The 27,128-nt window shown below is 33.1% G+C and overlaps 1 protein-coding gene across 1 annotated transcript; it reads right to left on the bottom strand.

The window, feature by feature from the left end:
* Positions 1–4,211: 4,211 nt before the first annotated feature.
* Positions 4,212–26,321, bottom strand: LOC132742521 (ATP-binding cassette sub-family E member 1-like). The gene is made up of 16 exons (XM_060730958.1): positions 26,169–26,321; positions 22,449–22,599; positions 22,056–22,141; positions 21,422–21,519; positions 20,814–20,931; positions 20,164–20,301; positions 19,606–19,675; positions 18,992–19,088; positions 18,236–18,447; positions 17,368–17,517; positions 16,753–16,884; positions 14,844–15,013; positions 10,230–10,372; positions 9,741–9,863; positions 9,008–9,119; positions 4,212–6,799 (listed from the first exon to the last, which is right to left on the bottom strand). The coding sequence occupies exons 2-16, from the start codon at positions 22,579–22,581 to the stop codon at positions 6,752–6,754; spliced, it is 1,830 nt and encodes a 609-aa protein (XP_060586941.1). The 5' UTR covers positions 22,582–22,599; positions 26,169–26,321; the 3' UTR covers positions 4,212–6,751.
* Between the last annotated feature and the right edge of the window lie 807 nt (positions 26,322–27,128).

Genomic DNA, 27,128 nt, shown 5'->3' with positions numbered 1-27,128 from the left:
CCAGTGATGTGTAAGGGGATAAGACATATTTTCAATACTTTTGTCGCAAAGAATTTCAAGAGCCATGGCTAATAAATGAACAAGTGCGTTGTCATAGATGAACGTGGGACTTTACATAGTACTAAACAACTGCCGAGAGAACCAAATCTCCGGACACTCGTGCCCCCTTAGAACAGAAACCATAATATACATGTATACAATTTACTGGCAATCTGTAAATTATGCGTACATGATGCCAACGAGGCAGGTTACTCACCGAGTGCGAATCCTTTGTGGCAATTAAATGTGTGTTTTTTAATATTTTTTGTATTATTGAAAGTAACACGTGCCTTAAGGGTAAAAATTGAGTTGTATAGGCTCATAATTCAGGACACAGTGATTTGTTTCTTTACTGTGAATGTAGCGAGAGTCTGACTTTAAAAGAAGCATTACCCTGCATGCTTATCAGACTTACCTGTTCTCAGTTTGGGTTTTATCTCGCACCAACACAATATAGGTCATAATGTCGACATTCAAGCTTTACTTGTAGAGCAAGACACCAAAGATGTCCAATCTTTGTGTTATTTCTGTCACATTTGCCACCTGAGCAGAGCCACCGACGTTCCAGCTACTTGGTTAGTTTTTTTACACATAAAAAAATCTAAAACCCGTGCGCAGCTCGAACTAACAGCGGTAAGAAGCAAGTGGTTTGAAGTCAACGACCTTAACTACTTGGCCACAGACGCCCCTTGATAGTCAACAAAATATTTCAAGTTTGAAATGAATACCTTCGTTTTTTGAGAAAAAGGCAAATATTCCATGACGAACAAAAGAAATAAAGAAATAAGATTTTCAGGATTATCTTCTCCTTACAATAGCACTTCAAATTTGATATGAACAAGTACTTCAAGTTTAAAATTAATAACTTTTATACTTCCTGTATTTTAAAAATAAAGTCAACCAAGAAATTTAAATTAAAAAGGGGGAAGACATAACTCAGAAGAAAAAGTTTCCCTCCCTTTAGAAACTGAAAAAAAAATATCTAAAGTTTGACGTGATTTAACTTTGACAAATACTCTGCTAAATTGAATTTTAGAATTATCTGACCTACGAAAATGGTGTCACATTTAATGTGATTTACTTTGTTAGTCAGGGCTCTAGCAACTGAGCGATATGAGCGACTAAGTCGCCAAAAGTTTCTGAACTTCGCAGAGTTTGAACAAGCAGTATTTTAACATGTGTTTCAACATATTTTGGGTAAATATTGTGTAAAATACTCAAATTACAATTTGTAATTACAAGTACTTACTTAATATACGTGTAGTTTGATAAAAAAATTACCTTCAGTCTATAGATTATAAAATTTCCTGTAGAACCCTCTACTATTGTTAAGCCAAGTTTAAAATATGATAATTATGAGTGTGGCACATGATAATTATATAATTTACATAAACAAATGAATAGATATTATTACATTTGCGATGTTATAATATATAAGCGTTGCCATACACTAATTTATGATGACTCTGTACATAGTAATTGTCAATATAAAAATCTGGAAACAAAGTGATCCCTCGGAAGCATTAATCACAACAAAATAACAATCGGTTTGATTGAGTCTGTACATGAGGGATAATGAATACGTGCAACATCCCTCACGTCCCCAAGTACCGGCTTGAGCGGTACCCAATGCTCAACACTTAATAGTGCTGGCATCAATGATCCCGAAGGACAGGAAAAATATAACAACACTGAAGTGAAGTTCGGGGCAACTTTTTACAGCTGTCACACAGCACTTGACACATGCTGTTGTGAAGTATAAAAATCAGAAACAAAGTGATTCCTCGTAAGCATTAATCACAACAAAAGTACAAGAGAATTGCAGACTCGGTTTGATTGAGTCTGTACATGAGGGATAATGAATACGTGCAACATCCCTCACGTCCCCTAGCACCGACTTGAGCGGTACTCAATTCTCAACACTTAATAGTGCTGGCATCAATGATCCCGAAGGTCCAGAAAAATATAACAACACTGAAGTACGGGGCAACTTTTTACCCTTGCCACACAGCACTTGACACCTGTTGTTGTGAAGTATAAAAATCTAGAAACAAAGTGATCCTTCGGAATAAGGTGACTTAAAGGTCCATTGGGCCGGGTGTAAATTTTGTTAATCTTAATTCACATGCATCATATCATTGATTTTAAACGTCACTACAATTTTTTTTATCTTAACTTATCTTATAGAGACATGAAGGAAATGTAACTTATGCGTAAAAAATCATATGGAAGATGAATACCATTTTGTTATTATGTTCTGTGTATAGATGATTACGAATATAGTATGTTTCTAAATATTATTATACGCGCCCAAATATGGCAAAATTTATAGAACTTTTAAAATGTGGTAGCTCTGTAAAATCAAATAAATTTGAAGTTTTTTGTATTAAAGCATAAGCAAAGGCAGTGTAACCTGTAAGTAAGCTCTTTGTATTAGTACATGTACGTTTTATGTGCAAATTAAGGAAAAAATTTTGTGTATTTATTTAAAACGATTATTGCACTTCAGCAATATAATTCATACTTTTTAAAAACAAGTTGGCAAAGGTTTATTCAATTTATTTGTCACTAATTATGATATGTATCAGAATTTTTTTTATTTATTTAGTATTGCTTATTACTAATTTTATGAATACATGTATATTACTGTATGAAAGCCAAGTATACACCAGTTTTATAATTTACAATTTACCACTCAATCATTCTATGCTATAATTATGTCTATGTCGTCCGCTTTTTCCCTCTATATCTATATTGTCGGCGTTTTTCTTGTATGTTGATATTGTCCGCTTAATGTGTTCGCGTTTTAGACTGTGCCGTTTGAATATCAAAGAAAAATCGACTTCGCCAAGCTTCGCTTCTTGATTTAAGTATATTTACTAGGCCTTATACCTAATTATTCATGCAATATAATACTTGTTCAATAAAAAAAACTAAAAAAAATCTGCATTTTAGTTACATTTCAAGGATTAAGTTTCCTGCCAAGATTATGTCAGACCTTTCATAATCTTGCTGGAGAACATAAAATTTACAATCCCTAGATTATTATTTTTTTTAAAGCAGCATGCCTACAGATTCATGCTAATTTTCATAAATTATAAAAATGTATTTTAAAGTAAAATAATGTGAACAAAAAAAGTAATTTACCCATTGCATTTAGAATTCTACAATCCATATAAATTATCAAAAATTGGGTAAAATATGCAAAACTAGCCCTTATTAGTCATTCATCAGTTGCAAATAACACTTTTAAGTGTTGAAAATCGAGTTCCGCTCAAGTCGGTGCTAGGGGGCGTGTAGGCTGCATGGATGCAAGTTAAAAATATCAGAAACCCTTGCATTCAGTATTATTTCAAAGGGTTTCATTGAAAAAAGTGAGCTTTCAGGAGTAGAAAAAAACTTAACTTTTGGCAAATGCCTGAAAACTTGTACACATGGGGATGTTGCGCTTTTTCACAATCCCTCATGTACAACCTCAATAAAACTGAGTCTGCAATTTTTATGTATTTTTGTTGTGATTAATGCTTCTGATATATGACAATTTATTCAGATTATTAATACATGAATCCGGAATCTTTATGATTTTTTTCTGAAAAACTTAATACATTTTTCTCCATATTGATTTTCTTGAAATATTTTGGCTCACCAGAAGGCCAGCAAATATAAACACAAAATGATAAATGTGTAAGTTAGTCATAACCAAAAACCTTAACAACGGAACTAAAGCGTTTTCTCGTGATATTTAATCGATGACTATACAGACCAATGATATTCACCAATTTAGGGTCAATTTGATATTATACTGGTTATCTTTATTGTGATATTCCAAGAATATATATGTTCCAGGTCATAAATTATCTTATTGAAATGGGTAAACAATATAATGTATCACTTTATGACAGAATATGGTCTCTTTAACTAAAATGCTTTTTTCCAATGTCCTTTGTATTACCATATTTGAACTGCTATTTTTTCCCCCCAATGATTAAGTCATAGTGACGTGTTTTAACCCCCCCCCCCTCAATTTTTAAATAATTTCTTTTATAATGCATGTGCAACCAATGGGTATCTAATTGCATGTTATATTGTACTTATATTGTTGTGTACTTTGGGCTGGAAGGCTTTATTTACTTAAACCATGCGAGTTATTGATAAAAAATAACAAAAATACATTTTAGACCTTGAAGTAATTTTTATTTTACAATGACTTCATTTTTTACAAAAATATCATAGTGGGTAACACGTTTAAAAGCACTTCACTGGAAGTAATAAATATCTTCAATTTGTACATTAAACATCCTTGTTAAAAAAAAATAATACAATTCAGATAATAGCACTTTGGCCTTAATTCTAACTGCCAATGAACAAAATGTGACATGTTTCAATCATTATTTTCTCACTGTGTACCAATTATAGAATTGAAGAAGCACCAAACGGATTTAAATCTCTTCAACAATGTGTCTTCTACGTACCAATAATGACAATAATTACTGAAATGCTTATAGAGTTAATTTCTGAACATACAAAAAGAAATAAAAGCATACATATAATTATGTCCAAGACAAAAGATAAATAACACAATTGTCCTATCAAAATAAATTTTACATGCCTATTATGACTTACATAAGGGCATTGCGAAAAACTATTCAGCTGAAAAACCTGAATAGGCTGAGTATGAATTAAACTTCTGTACCTGGAGAGCAAAGTTATTTGTACAGGTCGAACTGATGTCATTTTTCTTTCCATTTCTCAGGTTACTGCCATTTATATACATAAAGTAACATAAAATCCAGGCAGTTATCACTTTGAACCAGTTCTCTCTTTTTTTATATGACTACATTGTGAGAATAAAATTTGAACCAAGTGAAAATTTACCAACCAAAGCCTGAATCCAATTCAGCTTTAATTGGCATTGATTTTATGAAGTAAACATGTCCGTCTATTATCAGTTGATCTTTATAAAAATCCATACATCTCTTAACCAACTGCATGTTTATTTACTTCTTGTATCCATTGTTTGAACACTGAAAGACTGTGAGTAGCAGCTATTGTAAACAAACGCTACTGTTTCCTCAAGATAAAGTCCATTTCTTTATTCTCAGATTTTCCCCCATCACAAATCATGATAAAATCAATGTAATAGTTTCCCTTGTTGAGTGTCAGGTCACACCTAGTTTCACAGTTTCAACTTTTTGGTACATCCAGTTTCAAATCTTTAATGCACAAGGTATTTAACAATTTTTCATTTGTAGCAGCCATTCAAGGTTTTGTGATCCATTTTCATTTTATCTTAATACTTCATTGAAACACATTACCCACATATTTTCATACAAAACAAAGTTACCATAAAATATGAAATGAAAAGAAAATAAAGAAAACAATGCATAACCTCTATTTGGTTTTAAATCAGTTTCAATTTATGAAGACCCAATCATTTTTTCTCATAAAAGAAGAAAAATATCCCTTTAAAGATGATTATCAACCACGAAAATGTGATAAATATTCCTTTACACCCTCAAATTATGACTAACCCTTGAGCCTACTAATTTTATTAAATGGATCTATCCTGTTTTTAACTTCTTGGAAAAGTCCATTAGAAGTTAAAGGGATTTCAATATAAAAATACCAAAATTTTGGCTACCAGCAGTAAAGAGCCTGGTCAGACTGCATGGATGTGCAACCTGGCCTCGCTCTATACTGGTGGCAAGGACTAATCACCTCCAGTTTCTAGCAGGATACTGGTTTAATACAAGATGGTAAAATATATTGAAATTATATTCCATTTTCATAATCAAATTATTTCATTCATGAAGAATTAATTCCCATTCCCTTTAATAAAGAAAATATGTACAAATGAGATTATTCACTTTAGTAAAACCTTTTAAGAAAGAATAGATAGCTTACATGGTTGAAAATTAATCTTAAATGCAAAATAGAAACTTAAAAATGATCTTAAATTTTTGCATTTTCCATGTATGATTATCTAAATAAAAAAATTGAAAATCCTGAATTCATAAATGATTCTTAAAACTTCTCATCCATATTAACAGAATGCCAACAATAAGATTAATATGAAAAATACATTATTGGACGAAAGATATTTAAAACAAAACAAACAAAATTTTTGTACAGAATGCAGCCCCCACCCCAATATCTAATATAATAACATAAGAAGAAAAAAACTTGATGATGGGGCCAAACAGTTGTCATAGCAACAAGGGGCTAGTGCCTTGTGTAAAGAGATGAAACTAGCTGTACCAAATAACCTTGTTACTGTGAAACTAAATATGACAAACCACTCAAGCAGCCTGCAATACATTCTCCTACAAACTCCCGACTGTACCTCCATACATCTCCTCAAGGTCAAAGGTCGTTGCCATAGATTCAAAATTGTAACAACATCTCCAGTAAGACTGTCAATAACTCTACTCCTCTGCGAAGAAAAGATTTTTGTTGATATTCCATTCTCATCCTTCATAGTTTCCCATCCATTTTCTAATGATGAACAATCTCTTTTGTGTGCATTATTTACTGGAGAACTTCTCATTACCATAAATAGTTCAGTGGAATATTCTATTTGACAACATAATTTCTTGTCTCTTGACCCTGTACAAAATTGACCTTGACCCAAAGATTTCAAAGTAACAGCCCATATCTCATATTGCAGGCTGGGCCCAAAAGCGAGTGGTTTTAAAGGCGCCTCTGGGACGCCTTAATCTTCGAGGAAGAAATAATTGCCCCCCTTTTTCTGCTCTGTATCCTGTAATGTAAAGAAATAATTTGTTTTGTGCACGTTAACAGATAAAGAAATCTGGATTAATTTCTCTCAAAATTAACACAGAATACATTATTCATGTTATTAGAATTTGATAATGAAAAGCTCAAATAATTTTTATCAAACACTAATATACAATGAATGCCATAATAAATATAACCAAGAGTAACATCCTACTTTTGATTTAGAACAGTATATTGAATGTTTGTTTAATTGGGTTTTATGTCACAACAACACATTAAAGGTCATATGGCGACATTCCAGCTTTACTGGTGGAGAAAAACCTCAGGTGCCCTTCCGTGCATTATTTCAGGCACAATTGGGCTGCTGAGTAGAACCACCAACGTTCCGTAAGCTAGCTTGATAGTTTCCTCACATGAAAGAATCCAGTCGCTGTGGGGATTCAAACCCACAACGGTGACGGGCAAGTGGTTTGAAGTCAACGACTTTAACCACTTGGCCATGGACGCCCCCGAGTATATTGTAAAGAGGGTTTTGTACATCATTAGATATGTGTTCATAGGACACAGATGTCCTCACATTCTACTGACAGTGCAACAAACAGACAAAGGCAACTTATACCCCCTCTGCCTTAGTTATTGGGCATATAAAATGTGAAAACTATAGCATTAAATGTTCCCTTATTGAATTTAAAGTCACAACAGTGGAAAGGTCAATTGTCAACTTTCAAGCTTTAATGGTAGAGGAATTTCTCAGGTGCTTTGAGCATTATTTCAGGCATAATCATGCACCCCGACGGCGAGTACTGCCACTTGCTCGTAACTGCTGGTGTAGGCAAATCATATTAGCAGCTTGACCTCCAAAATTTAAAGAAACTAGAAATGTGTCATCATGCCACGGATGCCCCCGCATGCAGCCAAAATTTCAAATGTTATAATATTTAGTTCCAAATTTGTTTGCACAAATTATTTTTTTCATTCTAAGTTCAAAGCCCTTAAAACTTTTCAATGTTAACACAAACCATTTTTATACAATGTTCAAGGCACTGAAATTATTCAGTCTTAACCATTTTTATACAATGTTCAAGGCACTGAAATTATTCAGTCTTAACCTTTTAAAAATAGCATATTGCATATTTGTAGCCAACATAATGGCTATATACATTTCCACAAAAGTATGAGTGCTGAAACTGAAAGTTCAAAATTTTCCCAACATTCAGGAAAGATAAGTTTGTCTAAAATCATTGAACCACGACCAAATTCAAACTTAAACTGCTTATTCCTAAGATGTATCTATATTATTTTCAAAGTGAAAGGGACATAACTCTGCCAAAAATCATCGAACCATGACCAAATTCCAACTTGACCTGCGCATTCCTTTGACATATCCATATGTCAATTTTGAGTTGAATATGTAACACTGTTGGGTTGATAATGAACAGAAACTGTAAATTTCATATCATTTTCAAAGTGAAAGGGGCATTACTCTGCCAAAAATCATTGAACCATGACCAGATTCGAACTTGGTCTGCGCATTCCAAAAACATATCCATATGTCAAATTTGAGTTGAATGTGTAATATTGTTGGGGAGATAATAAACGGAAACTGAAAATTTCATATTATTTTTAAAGTGAAAGGGGCATAACTCTGCCAAAAATCATCGAACCATGACCAAATTTGAATTTGACCTGCGCATTCCTTTGACGTATCAATATGTCAAATTTGAGTTGAATGTTTAATACTGTTGGGGAGATAATAAACAGAAACTGAAAACTTCATATTATTTTCAAAGTAAAAGGGGCATAACTCTGCCAAAAATCATCGAACCATAACCAAATTTGAACTTGGCCTGCGCATTCCTTTGACGTATCGATATGTCAAGTTTGAGTTGGATGTGTTGTAGCGTTGGGGAGATAATGAACGGAAACTGAAAATTTCATATTATTTTCAAAGTAAAAGGGGCATAACTCGGCCAAAAATCATCGAACCATGACCAATTTCGAACTTGACCTGTATTTTCTCATGACATATCCATATGTCAAATTTGAGTTCAATATGTGCAAGGGTTATTAAGATAATGAACGGAAACTGATGATGACGGAAGGACGGAATGACGGAATGACGGAACAGGGTAACACTATATGCCCCTGCCATTATATGGCGGGGGCATAATAATTTTTCATGCACATCTAGAGATATTTGGTTGAGAAATCGAGTGAACATAAAGAATACCTTGACAGAGTTGAGCTTGTTGATACGGGGGCGGAAGTTGTTTGGATCACGTCTGAAGGTGATTTCCAGCAACTCCAGGAACTTGTTCATCCCATGTAGCAATGTCTGTGGCCTGAAACAAGCAAAGAATATGTAAAATAATTTAATTATGCAGCCAAAAGGAGAAAATACTATTATGAAACACAACTAAAATTCTTTTTACGTTTTTGTCATAATCAAAACTCAAACATGGACCTCAAGAGCCAAACAAACATAATTTCAACCTAAAATAAGAACATATGCATGAAAATACTTTAGTATTTAGCAATGATATCCATGTGTTAAGATTTAAAGAAAGTTCAACACAATCTGTATATTGCTCTATTTTTTTTCCCATTTATCCAGGGATCACTGGTTTAATCCTTGTGCAAGGTAAAATGTCACCAGGACAAGTGATCTTGGCTAACGAGTTCAATGGTCATTTTTCTCTAACAGCTGATCCAGAAATCATAGTTTGGATTCATAGTCAGTCACTTGTTAAGAAATTGATAACTTACAAATGCTGATTAGATAGATCAACCGCTGAGATATTACTAAAAATATGTTAAAAGAATATTTAAGATCACATGATCACAATACTTTAGGGAATATTAAAGGTATTGTCAAAACATTGCACTAACCAAAACCAATGGTTCTAGTGTTGTATGTACCTTATAAACAAGAAGAAAAGAAACTGATTTCAAATACAACTTACGAGTTTGCCTTGGTGTTGATACCTGGAGATCCTTCAAATACCACCACACGATCAGCAAGGTATGTTGCCATGATGAAATCGTGCTCCACAACAAACGCTGTCTTCTTAGCATGCAGAATAAATCTAAAATATTCAACACTCTGATTATGTATAACATATTTAACATTAAATGATACAATCTACTCATAACTTAAATGCATTCTGTGAATAAAATTACCTTCTCTGGTGACCTGTTTTTTTTTATATCCCATACATGTTTTAAACTAAAATTCTTAACCCATACTTCTTTAAAGGAGGAAAAGTAAAGATTAACTACAAATTTTTTACACGTTTACTGTTCGTTCGATATCGATGTCTTAAATTTTCTCTCTTTGAACTATAAATTCTCTAATTTTGACAACAATGACAATGTTTTTATATGAAAAGAAAATATAAGTTAAAGCATTTACAACATTATTAATGAAACGTGTAATTCAACAAAGTGCTGACCTCTTGATGACCTTGGCTGCATGAAGACGCTGTTCCGAGTCCAGGTAGGCTGATGGTTCGTCTATCAGGTATACATCAGCTGGTTTACCAAGACACAATGTCAGGGCTACACGCTGCAATTCTCCTCCAGACAGATTTTGTACCTGGCAAGTTTAAAAAAATATATACAACTAGAAATGTGTCATCATGCCACGGATGCCCCCGCATGCAGCCAAAATTTCAGATGGTGCATTAATTATTTTTTTCATTTTAAGTTTAAAGCCCTTAAAACTTTTCAATGTTAACACAAACCATTTTCATAAAATGTTCAAGGCATTGAAACTATTCAGTCTAAACCTTTTAAAAATAGCATATTGCATATTTGTAGCCAAAATAATGGCTAAAAGTAAGAGTGCTGAAACTGAAAGTTCAAAATTTTTCCAACATTCAGGAAAGATAAGTTTGTCTTAAATCATTGAACTACAACCAAATTCAAACTTAAACTGCTTATTCCTAAGATGTATCTATATTATTTTCAAAGTGAAAGGGACATAACTCTGCCAAAAAATCATCAAACCATGACCATATTCCAACTTGACCTGCCTATTCCTTTGACATATCCATATGTCAAATTTAAGTTGAATATGTAACACTGTTGGGTAGGTAATGAACAGAAACTGTAAATTTCATATTATTTTCAAAGTGAAAGGGGCATTACTCTGCCAAAAACCATTGAACCATGACCAAACTCAATCTTGGCCTGGGCATTCCAAAAACATATCCATATGTCAAATTTGAGTTGAATGTGTTGTACCATTGGGGAGATAATGAACGGAAAACTGAAAATTTCATATTATTTTCAAAGTAAAAGGGGCATAACTCTGCCAAAAATCATCGAACCATGACCAAATTCGAACTTGACCTGTATTTTCTCATGACATATCCATATGTCAAGTTTGAGTTGAATGTGTTGTACCTTTGGGGAGATAATGAACGGAAACTGAAAATTTCATATTATTTTCAAAGTAAAAGGGGCATAACTCTGCCAAAAATCATCGAACCATGACCAAATTCGAACTTGACCTGTATTTTCTCATGACATATCCATATGTCAAGTTTGAGTTGAATGTGTTGTACGGTTGGGGAGATAATGAACGGAAACTGAAAATTTTATATTATTTTCAAAGTAAAAGGGGCATAACTCTGCCAAAAATCATAGAACCATGACCAAATTCGAACTTGACCTGTATTTTCTCATGACATATCCATATGTCAAGTTTGAGTTGAATGTGTTGTACCGTTGGGGAGATAATGAATGGAAACTGAAATTTCATATTATTTTCAAAGTAAAAGGGGCATAACTCTGCCAAAAATCATCGAACCATGACCAAATTCGAACTTGACCTGTATTTTCTCATCACATATCCATATGTCAAATTTGAGTTGAATGTGTGCAACCGTTCTTAAGATAATGAACGGAAACTGATGATGACGGAATGACAGAATGACGGAAGGACGGAAGGACGGAAGGATGGAAGGACGGAAGGACGGAAGGACGGAAGGACGGAATGACGGAACAGGGTAACACTATATGCCCCGGCCATTACATGGCGGGGGCATAAAAATTCAATACAGTAACAAAGGTATTTACCTGTCATCACATACTGCAAAATCAAGCGTCTTTCATCACTAAATTTTATAAAAGAGGTTCAATATACTAGTTAACTTTAATCTATATAAAGCATTTATACATTCTTAACATTATCAATAAGCAGGAAAATACCTATTCCAAAGCAGGCTGTGATTCAAAGTCCCAACAAATGCTACAGGAAGCAAATTTACCTTACATAGCTACCTTTTTTGTGGTACTCGAACATCAACCCTGCAGTTTTTTTGTTGATTTTATTTCAGCCTCAGAAAAAAGGTTTATCCACACAAGCTTTCAGAATGTGAACAGCATAGTGTTTATCATCATTGGCTGTTGGTTACTTCAGCTTTTTTCACAATTCAAGGGAAGAAACTCAAGCCTAACTTTACATGAAAACTTAGGATACAAGGTCAATCAGGCATACAAAACTAATTGTAGATGTGACATCTTTGCAATTATAGCTTAACTGGTATCTAATAAATTTCTAAAAACATTTCTTTAATGATCTTGAAGACCACAGTAAAAGGAAATTGCATATAAAAACCTAACTAAATGTTTATGTGTGTGAGGGAAACTAAACTGGGAAACTTGGATAATTGAACTTGAGGAATTTTTCTTAAATTAAAATTCAAGCATGGCCTCAGAAATAGTTATAATCCACACAGACTTCAGAATGTAAACAGCAGATTTTGTATGTTTCCTCATTGGCCATTTCTTTTTTTTTTCAAGTTCTTCAGCCTTACTTATAATTCTGGCCAGGATGTTTAAGTTGCTCAAGATACATTTTTTGAGGCTCTGGGAGAACATGAAAAATTTATTGGCTCTGGGGAAACATCAAAAATTTATTCACCTTACATTTTCTTTAAATGAACAAATTGAATTTGTCTACAAAATTAATCAAAGCATATTAATATCAAATAAGAGCCTCAGCATAGAGTTTTATCCACAAAGTTCACTTTCAGAATGTAAACAGCAGATTTCATTGTATTTCCTCACTGGCTGTCCATAAATTTCATTACTAAATCATACATTTTTTTAATAACATTAACAGGTCAGTCCCGATATATACAATATATTCTGCCACATATGTGATCAGGTCAGTAAAAGTTCAACGTCCAATCAAGATTTTGAAATAAGAATTCATTTCCATAAACAGTCCACAATTATTGTTTTTTTTGCTAACATTCTAATATCTTAAAATGAAAAAAGTTCAGAGCCTCAGTTTAGGGATCTTTCCACAACATACATTTCAGAATGTAAACAGCAGATTCAGGTTATTTCCTCATAGGCTCGAGAACAAATTTTCAATGTAGATGAAACCCGAGGTAACATGTCTATGTGCTAAATATACAGATCACTGCTCTAACCTTACATTTGAATAACAATTACAGATTTAACCAGAAACACCAAGATAAAACATATGTTGTGGTGATATTTTCAATGTTATTAACTTGTATCATAAATCAAATTCAGACTGATTAGAATCAGGTCATGTAGCGATTCTATGCAATTCAGTTACATGCAGGCACCAGAGTAAAACCAGCAACCCTCTGTTCAATATAGCTTCATCACCTAAAGCAAATACCTCGATAGGATTCAAAACCCACAACTAGAAAAATTCAACTAATCATTCTGTAGTGAACAACCATAAACCACTCTGACATACTTACAGAGTCACCAATGTTTTACTTTTATTTCACCTTCATCCATGATACATGAAATCTTTTAAAACGTCAAGTCAAATTCATAGAAATATAGATTATAGTTCAATCCATGTTAACCTAAAACATAAGCTCATTTTTGCTTTAAATACTGTCATATTGATAGTTTAAAGTGTAGATTAATTTCAGAACAGAGCCTCAGTTAAGAGATTTATCCACATATAACACTTCAGAATGTAAACAGCAGATTTGGGTTTTTATCCTCATAGGCTCTGCTCTATGAAAGAAAGAAATTCCAAATTCTCCTAAATCACCCGGTCAAACCTTAAATCATGGAATTACAATAAGAGATGTTGTAGAATCTATTTTTCAGTCTCAAAAAAATGTATCAAAATCCCAATCACTAGGAGAGGTTCATTGAAGGTGACAAAATATCCAAGATATCTCTCAATAAATCAAGGTGCTTTGACAAATGGTGAGACAAAATGGTGATTTACAAATCTTAAACTATGTGCTCAACCACATACTAAAATTAAAGAGCATTAAAGGACCGAAAATAGATTATTAAGGAAAATCATACTTGCTACAAAAATGCAATTGGACACTTTGTCATTGTTAATGAGAGCATAGAAATAACCAAAGTATAAATCAATGCAAACATAAAGTCTCAGACATAAAAATATATCCACACAATTATTCAGAATGTGAACAGCATTAGTTTCTCTTCATAGACTTTATAATAAGCACTCTAAATGTTTTCATTAATCTGTGTCAAAATGTTTCAGCTTTTCCCAAAGAAATTAACTTCTACATATCATCAATGTGGTTTACACAGTAGCCCAAATTCCATGGCCTTTTCCAGCTAATTTGGGAAAAGGTCCCAGACATAAATTAGGAAATATCTTTAAACACTTGTGAATTTTTTAATGTTAAAATCTACCATGTACAAGACTTGAAATATTTTTGGGATTTTTTAACATGTGTACAATGATCGAGCATAAAAATTGTCACTCCTTTTAGGAATAAAAGTCAACAGTTCAAACTTTCTCAGAAGATGAAACAGCTTAATTTTTTGTGCTGCTGTTGAGAATTTTATTTTTTGAAATTAAGTAAATAGGTTATTTTGGATTGGGAATGGGGCGTTATTTCAACCCTTTGTAATGGGGTGAAAATGCAGTGAATTCTCACAAAATGACATTCGTTAGACGTCTGTTTAAATCATATTCCATTTATTTCTTAATACTTTGTTGCATGAAAACTGGCAAAACAAAGACAAGCCATATTCTCAAACGCTATACTAATAATCAGAATACAAGATAAATTTACCTCTTGGTCCATGATGTTCTCTATGAGAAGTGGTTTCATCACATCAGCAACAAACTGAGGATGAATGTAGGCATCTCTGATCCTGTCGTGTAACAACTGACGTACAGTCCCCTGTGACTTAGGGCTGATCTTCTGGGGCTTGTAACTCACATTGAGGACAGGGCACTCACCTGAAAAGTAACAATTATACACATTTGTCATAAAGAATTCCACACTTTTCAAATTTTACTCTTCATTTTTTTTTAAATGCCTTTGCCATTTTTGAAGACAGAAAAAAGCATGAAGTCACTCAATAGTTCTCATACAGTAAAATTGTAATCCCTCATGACATAGAATATATCTCCCTACCTTTAACAAAGCTTTCTGTCTATTTAACCTGGAATTCTGTTTTTAATGCATGGCTGATGAAAACATAAAACACCATTTATAAAGTAAAATCATAAGTTCAAGTTTTAACAAGAGCTGTCCGTAAGACAGTGCGCTCGACTTTTTTATTGCTTGCCAATAAAAAAAGTTTTTGCAGTAAAAGGCAATACAAGAATCTCTGTATTTTTAAAGTGAACAATGGCCATGAGCATTAAGATATTTAGTGAAGAATTATTTTACTGAATTGTGTGATACCCTTGAACACTGCAGGTTCAGTGGATAGGAATGAATTTTTTTTAGATTTTTTAAGTTTTTTAGTGCTTGCCTATAATACAAAACATTGACAGTTAAGGGCCATAATTCAAATAAAATCTTTGACAGAATTACCTTCTCCTGGACATGTTTGGGAATCATGATTGTAAACAAGTATTCCAACTTTCAAATTAATATCTCAAACAGTTCAGTCAAAAAGTGGACTGGTACTAAAAACTTAACCAAGATTCTAAGTCGATAAAAGGCCTTAATTTTTAAAACAAATCCTTGACAGAGTTACCTTCTCTTGCGTACAGATGGGGGTAATGATGTGAAATAGCATTAAAAGTTTCAAAGCAATATCTCAAAGGGTTAAGGCAATAAGTGGATTTTACCCATATTCAATGTATTTTCTAAGTCAAAAAGGGGCATAATTCTGTCAAAAACCTTGACAGAGTTATGTCCTCTTGTCTGTTGATGAAGGTCGTGATGGTAAACAAGTATGGTCAGTTTCAAAGCAATACCTCCAATGGTTTGAAATAAAGTGAGGTGGTACAAAAACTTAACCAAGCTCAATACACTTTCTAAGTCAAAAAAGGGCCATAATTCTGTCAAAAACCTTGACAGAGTTATGTACTCTTGTCTGTAGATGGAGGTTATGATGGTGAACAAGTATGGTAAGTTTCAAAGCCATACTTGTAATACTTCTGAAATAAAGTGGGGTGGTACGAAAAACTTAACCAAGGTGTGACGCCGACGCCGGGGCGAGTAGGATAGCTCCCCTTTTCATAGAAAAGTCGAGCTAAAAATCCAATTTACTTCCAATTAATGTTACTTACTGCATATTCCTTATTCTTAGCTTATAATTATGGCAACACATTAATTTTTCTTATGAAATAAAATACAACACCTCATCTTTGTGAGTGTTTCTCATATTCACCATATAGTATTACAGAATGCACATGGTTGAAAGCAATCAATTAACAGTTATGAATTAAATGTTGAAATGCCAAACTTTAACCAACATAATCTTTGAGGCTTTTCTCATAGTAGTAGTACCTCTTAAAAGAATCTTGAACCCTTATCACACTAAAAATCTTTAACAAGCTTGTCCTGTTTTCAATCTTGATAAATCCATCCATCATTTTTAGGAAACATTCAAAAATATGCCGAATGGTTTTGATCTGTACAGACTGCATTGGCAGAATCTTCTGCCACTAGTAGACTTAGGGATAAACTGCACTATAAAAACTAAACTATACATTGAATACTCCAGATAAAATCAACTTACCACCACTGTCAGGCTGCAATTTTCCAGCCAACATTCTTATAAATGTGGTCTTTCCAGTTCCATTTTCTCCCAACATTACAACTATTTCAGAGTCTGTGAACTGTCCAGTTTCTACAGTCAAACTAAATGATCCTGAAGACAAGTCAAGATACGCTATTTCTAGTTATAGAATTCATGAAATAATGTTCATGTAAATAGCCACATTCATCCACTCATTCACCAATCCATAGGAAATAAAAATATTAACTACAATTGCGTGTGAATAGGACAGAAATGCCACCACATTTAATTGTTATCTTATAATCTACAATAACAGGGAAACAGTAGACAAATATGTAAATGCCTTCCCCTTAAGTAATGGCAGCATAATATTTGCCTGACTTTAAATATCTGTAATATAATGTCTATGAGCAAATGTCTATCTATCCTCTGCTATGTGTCATACATGTGAAATTGAATTGAAATTATTTCAAATGTAAGAATAAATTTATTCTCATTTGTTTGAATTTGACTTCAGGTTTGCTTCATTTTCTGATTTATTATACAGTATTTACCCCTACAGAAAGCCACAGGTTGTTTAGAAAATTGGAAGAAAATCACTGAATATATATATACCTAGATTTTTCACCATTTTTGGATACTCGTATCGACACATTCTTTTGATTTCCTCCTCCATCGCAGTCTCTGCTACTTTAAATGTTAGTGACACCTCTCTAAATCTCAGATTTTCAGTCGGAACAAAACCATCCAAAAATATGTTGATGCCTGGAAAGTGGTAATTCATGCATTATTATGGAATGTATTTGTTTGTTTGATTGGCTTTTACATAACATCAACACAGTTTAGGTCATATGGTGATGTTCCAGTTTTACTGGTGAAAGAAGACCATAGGTGCCCTTCCATGCATTATTTAAAGCATGAACGGGCACTTAAGTAACACCACCAACGTTCCTTAAGCTAGATGGATAGCTTCCTTACATGAAATAATCCAAAGTCCCTGTTGGGATTCAAACCTACAGCAGTGAGGGGCAAGTGCTTTGAAGTCAACGACCTTAACCACTCAGCCATGGATGCCCCAATGAAATGAATAAAACTATACAATGATGCGCTTGGGAAGCGAGTCAGTAAATAATTTCAGGAATTTGAAAAAATGAAAAGAACTTCCAATCACTGCCTTTTTTTCCAGTTTAAATATAGACTTGTTGCATCTTTACTTAAAAGTAAACGTGTGAACTCATCAAAGTCAATGACTTAATTCAATATCATTGACTCTAAATAAGTGAGATTTTTCAATTCCTTATATTTAAAAAGGCAAAACAACCATATTTTAAATATCTCCATTTAAATATAATGCAATCACTTCATTATGTAAATGCTATTTTCATTTTATAGGGTTAAAAGTAACGTAATGACTGCCATAGTTTAAACTTTGCAGTTTTTAATGGTTTTTTAGCTATACTATATTATCGAACATATACATTACCTTCCCTTACACCAAAGGGCATAGTAACAACACCATAGGCTCCTGGCACACCGTACAGACAACATATAAAGTCAGAGAGGTAATCGAGGACAGATAAATCGTGCTCTACAACGATGATGTATTTGTCTGCAGCCAGTAAAGATCTGATGGCTATAGCAGCATTGAGACGCTGTTTAACATCCAGGTAACTGGATGGTTCATCAAACATAAATCTGCAATAAACAAACCTGGTCTAAAATGTGAAGTTTAAAAGAATTTTTTTAAGTAAACATGCCATGTATTGAATTTAGAACTATCAACTTTAGCACATTATTGCAAGGTTTTCATTTTTTATCTAAGGCAACAGGAATGATTACTAGAACAACTGGATTAACTGGATATTGTACATTCCTGGACACTTCTTCATATACTTTTCAATACAATTCAGTCTAAGTGAAAGTTAAAACATTTTCATTGCTGTTTATTGAGACAGGAATAGGTGTACAAAAATAATTTTGTTATAACCTGAAGACAATCCTTATTGTTTACATAGTTGACAAGCCATTACTTTTCCTGTTTTTGTCAATATGTGGAAAATGTAGCATTGCATGGTTAACATGAGATAATCCCATTATATAATATTGTCAAGCACCTCTAATCGAAGTATTCTTTTTCTACTTTTTTCTTTCTGATTGGTGAGAAATACTCTTCAAGACAACATTTTTGAGCAGAAATATTTGTTACATCATAGATAGAATAACCAGAGTGAAAACTTACATATCAGCTTTCTGTATACACACCATTGCGCATGCAAACCTCTGTAACTCCCCGCCAGACAGCTCTTCCACATTCCTCCCTCGTACATGCATTAAATCTAAAAATAATATTACACTACTTCAGAAAAATATTAAACGTGTTTGATACATGTATAAATATTCCTATATTCCTGATCCAGGATCAATATAAACATTTTTAGCATTTCAGATATTTTTAATGGAAGACAGTCTTATAAAATTCTTCTAACAAAACAGATGATTAACCATAGCAAAACAGAAGTACATTAAAATTAAAATGAAAAACATGTATTGCTTCTATAAAATGGACCTTAATGCAGTGTCTATTCTAGGAGGGGGTTTCACTTATATTTTTGAGAATTCCAGGCAGGGAGAAAATTTTCCATAAAGAACGAAAAAGATCAACAAATTAATGTAATAAATTCTCACTTTTCGATAAAAATCACCCATTTTTCTAATGCTAGAATAAACACTGATTAATGAAAATATTTAAAGACAAAGTCAGCCTAAAAGCTGATGACAGGACTTGTATTACAGCTCCACTAGAAACTATTAAAACCTTTCTGGATGTTTTAAAAGACATTATAATGAAATTACCTAGCATTTTGCAGACGTCAACCTGTACACCAATGTCATCTTTCTTGTCAAGCAGTTGCTGTACTGAGCCCTAGAAATATATACAAACATTTTCATGCATTTCCAGCAGTATTTTATAGAACTAGTAGAAAAACTTATGAAAATTAAATTAAGTAACATGCATTTTAATATTAATGTTGCCCTTTCTTTATTAATAGATATTACCTAGGCCTGTCTTAAAAATTATCTTTGTTTACCCTCCCTTGACCCATGCCAGTTTGGGCATGAGAGTTAGGTAGATAAAATACCTTTATGTATCAAACAATTTTTTTTCTAAAATTAAAGCAAATTCAAAACTAACTGTGAATGCTTAGCATCTGTTTAAAGTTTAGAACCATATTTTTCAAAGTTTTATTCAACATTATTGTTAAGAAAAAAATTAATTTTTGCAAGACAGTAAAACTTTTGGGTAGCTGTGATTTTTGTAGATAGGTGGCAAGTGGGAAACATAAGAATTATTTTAGGCCCTATTGTGTACAATGATACTGCCCTTCGAAACATGTATTATTATTAGTTTACCTTGACAGCTTTTGGAATCTGGTCCACATATTGAGGCTTAATAATAGCCTTGAGGTCATCTTCCAAGATTTTGGTGAAGAAATTCTGTAACTCAGACCCACGGAAATACGTCAAAATCTCCGTCCAGTCTGGGGGATCCTGGAAAAGAAGCAGAAATGTTTCTGTCAACAAATGGAAACATAATTTTTTGTTCTTTTTTTCTTTTTTTTCCCAAAAATTTTATTGGCCTCTAAAAAAGACAAAAACATTTGGCTATATCGATTTCTAAAATTTGGAGAAATTTTAAACAATGATGAATCTTATGCAATACTGAACAAAGTTCATGTTCCTTCTTAAACAGAGCATCATATTTGTTATCCACGATTGGCCAGTTCGATCCTAGGGAGGGGAGGGCAAGGTGAAAATTTTTCAATGGTAACTAAACTTTGAAATCCAGTCTTATGGTCATTTGACTCTCACCACTAGTCTAATTAACAAATGATGTTGGACTGAAGCTGCCAGTTGGTCACTTAAGGAGAAATTTGTAATTACTGGTTAAATATCCAGGATAGCTGATTAGTTGGGACTTAGACATGACCAAAACTCTGGTAAAGTTGCCTCAAGAAACAGATAAACAAATCAACATTTAAAAAGTAAGCTGAATTACATACCGCAAAGCGTCCAAGATTTGGTTTCTGTTTTCCAGCCAATATTTTCAATGCTGTCGACTTCCCAATACCGTTTGTTCCAACCAATCCAAGAACTTCACCTGGACGGGGAGTTGGTAACCTAAAATGCAATGAAAGATGTTGTTAAAAATTTGTTCATATTGGCAGTCCAAGGTAAATAGTAACCCTTATTTACAGCAACCATCAGCTTTTGCTTCTTGTTGGAAAAACAATTGTGTTGTTTCAAACCAAATACTTCATAACTTTAGCTTGGAAAAGTGCATCATATCACTGATAAGCCTTCTTCATTCAACACAGCGTCCCAGAAAACGCGACAGTGACATTCATTTCTAAAAATATCAGATCTGGATACAGGCTAGTAGACAATTCTATGTAATATATAAATTCAGTAGGATACGGATTGAAATAAGTTCAGCACCAGGTTTCACCTTGCAGAAATTTGAGATTGAAAGTAAATTACACCTTAACCTTGGTAAGTTTAAGCTAAAACCTCCCATAGTTGAGAATGAACTGCATTTTTACAATGACTCTAATTTAAGTTTTTCCCCCTAATTATACCTTTGTAAGTTTAATTTTTTACAAATCAATACCTGTGTAGCTTAAAACTGTTTGCGCTGTATCTGTGTGTTGTATCCTTCGCCAAGTTACTGGGTAAATTGATTATGCTAATTGCCTCAAATGGACATTTCTACAATAACAATGAAACAAAATTAATGCAGCAATATACATAGACAAGTATAATTTAGTCTACTCCAAAGCAAAGTGACTCTTCGCTAAGTTAATTGGTCAGAAATAGCTGCATTAAGTCAATAAAACTTTTTTTTATCTGTATCTTAATCATCAATTTTGAAGGGCTAAATACTTGAAAACTTCAAGTTCCATTCTGCCTCAGAAATCCTTTTATTTTACTAAATTCAATACAATTTCAAAGACATGTTTAAATGTTTAAAATAATAATAAATTTGGAGCATGATTAACAACTGAAAAATGTAGCGCTGATAATACTAATGGTGTTCACTAGCCATGAAATCCTGAGGATCATTTTGACTAAGTTTTACCGACTACAAGGCCAAATCCCCATGATTTTAACAAAATTTGACCCTCCAGCTAAAATCCTCAGCTCAAATCAGGCCTTTTGAAATTTGAAGGTCAAACAGACATCCTGACAAATTCACTATAATTATAGTAGTAATTTGTAAGAGAAGCAAATGATCCTTTACAAACCTTTGCACATATACCACAGCCAATGCACAGATCTTCAGAAATGAAGGCAATTTTATCTGCTGGGGTCACTTCTATACACAGCTTGCCTGAAAAGTAAATTATATTCTACTGAACACTTGAAGCTCTTATACCTTTAAAGTGTTTGCAAAGTTATCTGCAAGTACAATCACAACTGAACACTGCACTTAAATTTAAAGACATGCTTCTATACCTTTATCAGTAATAATGACAATTTCAGTAACGTGAAAGCTAGCATGACACATTAAGACAAATATATATTGCTATAAGTTCACTTGCAGTCCTATGTAAATCATCAAAGAATATAATATAACTCTATATACATATCAAAATAATCACTGCTAGTTTCAAGTTTCAGCACAAAATGAGGCATACCCATTCTCACTACTGGGCAGGATTTCTTGCATTCTTGTCGGCATTTCTTCGGTTTACATTTATCATTGCTCACAATAGCAATTCTAGTCAATTTGTCCTTCTCTTCTTCAACTTGAGGCTTCCTTTTTGACATGTTGATATATTTTGCAGCCTAAAATAAAACCAGTAAATCAGATTATAATAGAAATTGCATGTACATTTTAATTTCAAAATCTATGTCATCATTCAAGGGGGAAAACAGGGCTCGACACTAACGATGGTCCGTTAGCCCGAGGCTACCAATTTTCCCCAAGGACTACCCGAGTTTCCAAGCTGGGTATCCCGTCGGGCTACTCAAAATTTCAGTGACCTGATGAATTAATAAAATAACATTTTTAGGCTATGATTCAAAACAAAAGATAAATTCATCTTACTAGTAAATAATTAGCCGTTGGGTCACTAGTGTCAGTCACAGCAGACGCATAATAGATTCTATTTAATCTCTATAAAGTTGCGAAAAGTGAAACCGGAAGTCCAACTTAATTGCCGATTTTTCCAGCCTACTTCAATAGAATTCTTTGTCTATTAAACATTTCAATGAAAATATTTGCTCATATTGGAACCTATTCAAGGGTTTAAACTTAAAAGAATATGATTTGTTGATTGATGTAAATCACACTGACAATGATAACCAAAATAAACGTGTTGTCTGAAATAGATCTGATTTCGGATGTAATTTATTCGGACATGAAATTATTGATTGGGAAAAAATCTCTTTATAAAAAAAGAGAAGAAAAATGTTTAAATCTCTTTAAAAAAGAGAAAAGAAATATTCTAAAGTATTTGTAATTGTCTTTGCCATAACTTCACAATGTTGTAAGCACTTCTTAATCATGTACAAGCAAATGTAAGCAATAATGCCAATACATGTATATGAAGAAAAAAATTGTTAACAAATACTAATACCCTAGGCATAAAAAACTAAGGCAATATAGTTTGATTAGAAATGGCTTTACATTTCTAATTTCGTGTTTAAATCAGGGACAACAGATATTAATCTAATGTCCCTATTTAAATCTTCTGACAGTTTAATAACTGAATTACTAGCACTAGTAAAAGTTTGTTATTCTGATATTTTGTTGTTTTATGTCTGACAAAATAAGTTTGTAGAATAAATCAATTAGAGTAAAGACAAACATATTTTGTTCTTGTCCAAGCTTTTTACTTCTTTTTACTTCTGTTTTGCATTTAAAAACACATCTAAAAGGTCATACATTATCTATACCTGAAAGTACATTTGTAAGCTCTATTGAAATATTTTTTTAATACAAAAGCCAGGTATTACATTAATTTAAAACTGACATACTTATTTAGCTGATATTGCCAATATATTCTCCCCTTCCCTATAAGCTGTCAATAATATAAGCTGAGCTGATTGCCTAACAATTTTATTTGCAACACACTTGTAATTCCTGGCTAGAACCCTGTACCTGTAGGTAATGTCTGGTCTTTCAAAACCTAATGACTTTTGTGTGTCACACTGCCATATTTTATTACAGAAATATGTAAAAGATTGTTGATGATGACTTTGAAGAGCTCAGAGACTAGCCGGAACCTACACCTCATGCAGAATAAAGCTTACAAACTTTTACTAGATCTTATATGATTTATCTATTGGTGATTTTTTCCAATAAATTTGAAGAGATCTCATGCTATTGTTTTCTTATCTTCAGATACATACACTCAAAATACATTTAAATAGAATAAGAAACATTTTTTTATGTTTTACAATGAGGACTACCTAGATTTGCCAAGGACTACCTGATCCTCAAAGTAGGTAGTCCTTCTGACTACCCCTAAAAAAAAGTTAGTGTCAAGCCCTGGAAAATGATTTTTTTTAGCTTGAGGACTTCTGCAGTGCTAGCCTAAAACATTTCTGTTGCTTGTGTGTCTTCAATATGGCTAATAATTCTGACTGATTTGTCTACCTTAACACTTCCTTGTATGACAAAATTTGTTTAAGTCAAGGTTCATTTCATTTTCTAGTCTATTATTTACAGCTTTTACTTTTGAATTATACATTGGGGTATAATCAAGGAACTATTAAAATGATGGAAGTGGCTAGCCATACCAGCCCGTACGGCTAGCCAAAAGTTCTAGCCGTACGCGAGTCACATACGGCTAGCCAGGACACACTGAATTGCATACACACATACAACAAATGTACTTTGAATAATTATGCGTCATGTAACTTTGACACTTTATCAAGATGACAACACTTGTCCATTGTATTCTTTTTTTTTTTACAAAATGACGGAGCATCGTTATTAGAGTAAACATTATATGTGGACAAATACGGGTTCTTTGTTAAAATACCTGCTTAAAGACACAAAAAAAACATGGAAGTGGCTAGCCGTACAGGCTCGTACGGCTAGCCAAAAGTTCTAGCCGTACGTGAGTCACGTACGACTAGCCTGGACACACTGTATTGGCTAGCCGTACAGCACTTTTCAAAATTATTATATATGGAAGTCGAAAATGCATTTGTTATTTTGTGTCTTTAAACAACGATTTTAATCAAATCTCCGCATTTGTCCTAGTGTGTTCACTTTAATAAAGATGCTCCGCAATTTTGCACAAAAAAATAAATACGAGTAAGCGTTGTATAATCTATCTTAATAAAATTTGAATGTCAAAGTTGCATGTTATAACGTCCTTAATTTTCATGCTTATGAATTGTATGAAAGATGAATTGTTAAATCTGTTAATTAAGCACATGGATCGAATAAATAATGATCGGAGGGAAGTAAATAAATAAATAAAAAGAATATTAAAAAAAAACGGTGAAAAGGAAAAATAATTTGATAATGCAAACTTTTCTTAACAAACTTCTATACCGGCGGTAATTGACGCAATTATCAGAGCCCAGCAACAATTTTTTTCGGTGTTTTTTTTTTTTTTCAGTTTAAAAATTAAACTTAATGAAACAAAAATAGATTATTATCAAATTTTGTAAACTATTTCAATTCATGTTGTTTAACTGCAACCAAACGCTATTTTTTCTCGACGTCTTGAGATGACAAAGTAAATTATTTACTGTAGCCAACACGTCGATCTAAAATGTAAACATTCTTGACTAAAACCCTCGCTTAAAGTCATAATTAACATATGCACTTTCGCCTTCAATATATATTTTTGAAAAGTGCCGTACGGCTAGCCAATACAGTGTGTCCTGGCTAGTCGTACGTGACTCACGTACGGCTAGAACTTTTGGCTAGCCGTACGGGCCCGTACGGCTAGCCACTTCCAAAATAACATACGCATTTTAGACATTTATATACTTTTGAAAAGTGGCGTACCGCTAGACAATACAGTGTGTCCTGGCTAGCCGTATGTGACTCACGTACTTTAGCCACTTCCTAAAATGATACACATTTTTCAATTTAGCCCTAGAAAGAAGTGAAATATGTTTTCTCACAACATATGGTTCTTACGCCCCCTCATACAAATAAGAAAGCCTCGTTTTCCGATGCTCTTTCTGTTAATGAATATAAAATGTTACAAAATGGTGATATATATGAATGAAATAAGCGATCAAATGGTTACCGCTTAAACTACTCTACCCCACCCGGTGAAGTTCTTAAGTCAGACATATGGTCTGAAGGAAATAAATTTGTCGAGTAATAATAACAAGGACGACTAAAATAACGACTCTTTCACAAATATATAATATCGTTTTACCTTTCTATATTACAAATTAGTTGTATTAATCTGTAGTTTTGGTTATATTTCCTGATGAATTTCGCCGGCACGTTGCTAAAAAATGGCTGCCTGTTGTGCCCGCATGGCGCAATGACCGGTGTCACTGTACTATTGTTACAATTGTGGTTTATGCTTAATCAAGGCATCAACCGACTAAATTCGCATACGTATGGATTCCATTTATGTAGGCATTTGGTGTGTCTTGCAAATTATCATAAAACAATCTAGAACTCTTGTTGATCAGCAAGATTTTAGAGCAAAATAACTTTCCAACACCATTTTGCGTCGGCTTACAGACACTTCACCCCCCAGACACTTCACCCTAGGCCCTTTTTTGCAGACACTTCACCCCTCAGACAGTTCACCCCTCATTTTAAGAAATTTGATTGAGACACTTCACCCCTCATTTTTTTTATTTTGTGTTTAACAATTATTTATGTAGATTATGTTAAATACATTCAATAGTGATTGAGTATGTTTATTGTTTTAACCCATTGTCTAATAAATTTTGAGTTGATTCAATTCTTGAAGTTTTGGTACTTAAGTTTGTTTTCAGTTTGATCTTTACCATAGAATAATCATTGAGTTACACTCATTTGGTGATGGTTTGTGCTTTAACCTTGTGCTTAATTTACATAACTGGTGCTATTTATTTGTTTAATAAATGACATTATGAATGATCTTTGTATGAAATGCAGGATAATTGTGTCTGATTATGATGATAAATAATTTATATTTACTATATTTTATAAAGCAACCGATTCATTCATTCATATTCATTTATATCATTTTATTTATTAAGAATAATTTAATTTTCATACAATTATACCATTTTAATTCAATTATCTTATCAATTGTGAGATAACCGTTGAATAAACAACTAATCAACATGTTGAATAAACAAGGTGACATGCAATAAACACTTAATGGATGAAAGTG

The sequence above is a fragment of the Ruditapes philippinarum genome, unplaced genomic scaffold, assembly GCF_026571515.1.
Source record: "Ruditapes philippinarum isolate M1 unplaced genomic scaffold, ASM2657151v2 ctg4217_1_1_1_1, whole genome shotgun sequence".
Lineage (NCBI taxonomy): Eukaryota > Metazoa > Mollusca > Bivalvia > Venerida > Veneridae > Ruditapes > Ruditapes philippinarum.
The sequence above is the reverse complement of the archived record's forward strand: the minus strand, read 5'-3'. Positions and strand labels throughout refer to the sequence as shown.